Raw genomic sequence first — 5,057 nt, forward strand, 5'->3', positions numbered from 1 at the left:
ATACCAAATTTCATCTGAATACGTTGGGTAGTTTTGAGTTTAACACGTTCAGGCAGCCAGATGCAGCGGGGACTTTGTTTTATAATATATTATTATAGAACTTTTTAAGAGGAACAATCCCGTCATACTCATTCATCATTGTTGTATAACTTTGACCGTATACGCAGCGAACGCAACGGAAGTTCTTATAACTAATAATTTTTCCCCGTTTTTGTAACATGTTTCATTACTGCTCTGCTCCTATTGGGTATAGCGTGATGATATATAGCCTATAGCACTCCACGAACAAAGGGCTATCCTACACAAAAAGAATTTTTCAGATTGACCCGGTAGTTCCTGAGATTAGCCATTACTGCTCTGCTCCTATTGGGTATAGCGTGATGATATATAGCCTATAGCACTCCACGAACAAAAGGGCTATCCAACGCAAAAAGAATTTTTCAGATTGACCCGGTAGTTCCTGAGATTAGCGCGTTCAAACAAACAAACAAACAAACAAACTCTTCAGCTTTATATAATAGTATAGATTTCATGTATAACTTTGGTGTTTCTATACCGATTTCTATGATTCTTTTTTATGGAATATTTAATAATGTTAACTTTTTTAATTAGGGATGACTGAGAGTGTTATATACGTAAGAGTAGACAAATATAATGAGAAAGCTTCCAACTGCTAAGCTATCGGGAGTTACACGTGTTATTGTGAGTCAACCATAAAAGATAGACATATGCTGTCGTGGGATATTTTTTACATAATTTTAAGGAGAACATTTCCGTCATACATGATTTCTGCGTAGCTTTAAGCATTAAGGTTGCACACGCGACGGAAGCTTAAAAAATGGAGTAACTTCTCCCGTTTTCCCAACATTTCCCTTCACTGCTCTGCTCCTATTAATTGTAGCGTGGTGAAAAGTATACTATAACCAGCACAGGAGTATGACAAATAATTGTACCAAGTTTCGTTAAAATCCGTCGAGTAGTTTTTGTTTCTATAACGGTTATACAGACAGACAGACAGACAGACAGACAGACAAAAATTTTACTAATTGCATTTTTGGCATCAGTATCGATCCCTAATCACCCCTGATAGTTATTTTATTTTGGAAATAAGTATATTTCATGTACAGAATTGACCTCTCTACAGATTTATTATAAGTATAGATATAGAAGATGTGGATGTTTGCGAACATTTTTGAATGTTAAGATGTTTGTTAATAGTAAACGCAGACATTGCTAAACGGATTTAGATGAACTTTGTCACACCGATAGATTTTTCACAGATTATCACATGGGCCACTTTTTAACCCGGCAATTTGCTTCCGTGGAAAATATTTCGATTTTATTATATATTATTTAAAATGGATGGCGCTGCCGTCGTACAGATGGCGCTATTGATCAGTGATTAAGCCGCTTCTGTTATACGTACACTGTAAAGTGCATCCACTGCACCTGAGGGTAAGTGGAGAAGGGCCCAATAGAATTTCAACTGAAGTGATTACCCCTCGGCAGTCGACACACTTATGCCGGCCTATTAGAACCGGATATATATAGGCTGATCCCGGAACGCGACACACTTACGTAGGCAACTATGGTGGGGTTTAACACGTTGGTGGTTGCTATCCGAACGGATGTACTATATCCTATCACCTGCTTTAGAAGTGGGAAAGATTTCCACACAGCTGAAGCCGTGAGCATCAGCTAGTAATATATAAAAATATTCCGTGAAGTAGTACTTACATTACGAACTAACAATTCACGGGTGCCTGAGGGACCGCCTGGATCCGTTTTTGATATATCAGCCGCCGTCAGTTACAAATAATTAAACGGAATTTAATTTTGTAGATGGATAATATTTCTGGGTATGGAAAGCTCAGAATAACATTTAAGATTCGCGTTGTCTGTTGTATGTTACTTAGGTAAAATTCGTTTGAAAGACTCACTGTGAAGCTAAGTATACTAACTACTAGTTTTCACCCCCGGCTCCGCCCACGTCAAATAGCTTTTCCTATATAAAAATATCTATATCACTCAGGAGTAATATAGCTTTCTATTAGTGAAAGAATTTTTAAAATCAGTTTAGTAATTTTAAATATTAGCCAATTTTCAAACCTACAAACAAACCAACTCACAAACTTTTCCTCTTTATTATTAGTATAGATTACTGTGTACCTTCTGTGAGTTTGTTAATAAGATCCTATATTTTAAAACGAAACCACATACTTATTAATGTAACAATTATTAAAAAACCCCTAATATAATTTTTTTGAACGAATACGTGTAATAAACACAAAACAGACTGAATATATAGTTAGGGTCTCACTGCAAACCGGCATTAGTTACACACACACTCTCACTCACACCTTTTGTCCACAAAGAGGTAGGCAGAGGCGCAACTAGTATACCAACTTTCAGCCGGGTATATTTCGTCTAATGTAACAGGGCCGATTCTACCACATCGGGCACTAATTTGCGATTCCAGGCTGATACTGAGTAGAAAGAGTCAATATCATTTTACCCGATCTGACTATCGAACCCGAGACCTCAGCACTGCAGTCGTGCCGTAATACTGTGATTAGTATTATTAGAAAACAATATTATACAATACGATTATTTTTTTTGATAAAAGTAGTTAGTAATTAATAGGAAATAAACTATTCTCCGTTGAAAATTATATTAATGATGGTAGATTCAGATCTCGTTAGTGGCGTCTGTTGTATGAACGGCTTAACCACAAACCCCAGCTCCGGCAAACAGTTGCCTCTCGTCAGATGTTAAGAGCGTATAAATACAGCACATAAATCTTGACGGGACGAAACAATTTATCGCTGTCACAGAAAGCTGTTACCAGGTTATAATTATAATTTTTCGGAAATATTAATTTAGGATTTTGTGCTATATCTACTAGAGTTTATGGTAGTTTACTGCTAAGTCTTTACTATTCTCTGGTGCTGTGCTGTGCTATTTACTGGTATGATATATTAAATTATGTCCGCCCGGATAGCGACCACTGTACACAATGTGTTAAAACCCGCCATGGTGGCCAACGTAAGTGTGTCTCGTCCCGGGATTAGCCTGGGTATATCCGGTTCCAGCAGGCCGGCATAATTGTGTCGACTATTGAAGCTAGTAGTGTAGATACAATTCCACTTATCACCTGGTGCGTTAGGATCATTTTACCATGCCTATACAAAAAAATAAATCCATCTCAGTTTTTGGACCTTAGTATGTAAGTATTGAAATGAAATAAATATAATATGTTTCGGGTCGATAGATTTTCTATATATAATTCAGATAGGTTACCCATGAGGTGGATACATGACTTCATAAAAATCGCATGAGGTCGTTGGATGCGGGCCGCTTCTAATAGAGTGATCTGGAATTTTTGGAGGAAGCCCATGTTGAGCAGTGGACATCCTGCGGCTGATGATGATGATGATCAGATAGGTATATACTATATACGTATTTCTATCACAAAACGACCCAGCGGAAGATCAGCACTGGTTTCTTATAGCATAATAAATGCTGAGTTAAGGTTGCTTCTGTAATGAGAAAATTGATTTAAGATTTATTTTTTTTGTGATTGTTTTGTAATCTTGCTTGTTACAAATATATATTATCTTTCTTCCTTTATAATTTACGACTTTGTTAAATCCGTCCGTAATTCTATTTTTTTGCGTTTCACTACATAACCAGAAGCTTTGAAGTTTTTCTTAAAAATGCAGCAATGCAACGTTTCTTTCATGACGCTCATAAAACATAGCTCCTTATTATTTTTTAGTACAATCACGAGAGAACACAATACAAAGTTCCATAGCAAAACTTGATATTATACAGATTGCAGTTTAATTTATCTTTGTTATAGTTAATGGATAATTTATTATGAACACATAACGTTTGTATATTTCATGAATAATGATGTTTTGTCAGGTCGCGCTTATCATGTGTTGAGTCAGATTTTTGCTTCTAAACTGTGAGATTTTAGGACATGGGAAAATACGCTTATGTAGACGCGTTAATGAAAAATCATCAATCATAAATACATAGTATCACTCCTCTATCCCATAGGGGTAAACAGAGATTATGGATTGCCACTCTGCACGATTCTGGTATACTTCTCGCGCTTCCTCCATCTTCATCAATCTTTGCATGCATTCCCGCCGGTTCAGGGTGTTTTTTGATCTGGTCTTTACTAAGAATGTCAGATATCTGACATTCGAAGGTTCGATGCGGGCGATCCCTACCGGCTCTTCTAATCAAAAAGAATCAATCACTCAATACTAATTCAATAGTTTTCTATGAAAGGATTTACTGATAATGTGTATTTCAACTGACTCGTAAACCAAACTAAAAAACAAAAAATATGAGAGAATTATTAACTTAATTATAAAATAACATTTGGGCTTTCAATCCGTCCACTTATTGGAAATCTATTTAAAATATGAATGATTAATTAATCATACGGTGAAACAAAGGTTTTCCGACATACACTGTCAGTTGCACTGATTGTTCTTATAATACCACTAGCTGAAATAAAAGTAATTCCAATTTTGAATTTAAACAATAATGGATTTTAAATATATTTCGTGAATTTGTAAACAAAATGAAATAATTTATTTGAATTTATAAAATCATTAACGTTATTTAGATTCGATAATATTTCACTATACCACTAGTTCGTAGAAGCATGGACGAGAAGCTATAGTGCTGCTTTTTTAAAATCAACTCAAAGATATAAAGTACGTATAATGTATAATACAAAAACTTTACGTCTAAGTTTTTATTTCAATAAATTTTCAATTCCCATACGAGTGTATATCCCTCTCAGGAATCATGAAAGAATTGGACAATATATTTTTTTACAATATACATGAAATGGGCAGACCTTTCCACATTAGCAGTACCCATTCAGGAGTATGACCCATGTGCCAGCCATCGGCCTATTCAACCACGTTGCCGATTCGGCACAAGACGTCGCTACAGCCACAGAAGGGTCATACCATAAATTAATTTTGAAACTTGTTTCAGTGGAAAACATGCGAGCGAAATACAGTTTAAAT

General features: G+C 35.7%; 1 protein-coding gene across 1 annotated transcript in view; it reads left to right on the plus strand.

The window, feature by feature from the left end:
- Positions 1-3,974, plus strand: part of LOC119189650 (thioredoxin-dependent peroxide reductase, mitochondrial-like) — a 5,875-nt gene extending 1,901 nt beyond the window's left edge. Inside the window, exon 5 of the mRNA XM_037439920.1 lies at positions 3,928-3,974. Within this exon, the coding sequence (XP_037295817.1) occupies positions 3,928-3,974 (47 nt within the window). The remainder of the gene's footprint in view (positions 1-3,927) is intronic.
- Positions 3,975-5,057: the final 1,083 nt, after the last annotated feature.

Source organism: Manduca sexta, chromosome 18, assembly GCF_014839805.1.
Source record: "Manduca sexta isolate Smith_Timp_Sample1 chromosome 18, JHU_Msex_v1.0, whole genome shotgun sequence".
NCBI lineage: Eukaryota > Metazoa > Arthropoda > Insecta > Lepidoptera > Sphingidae > Manduca > Manduca sexta.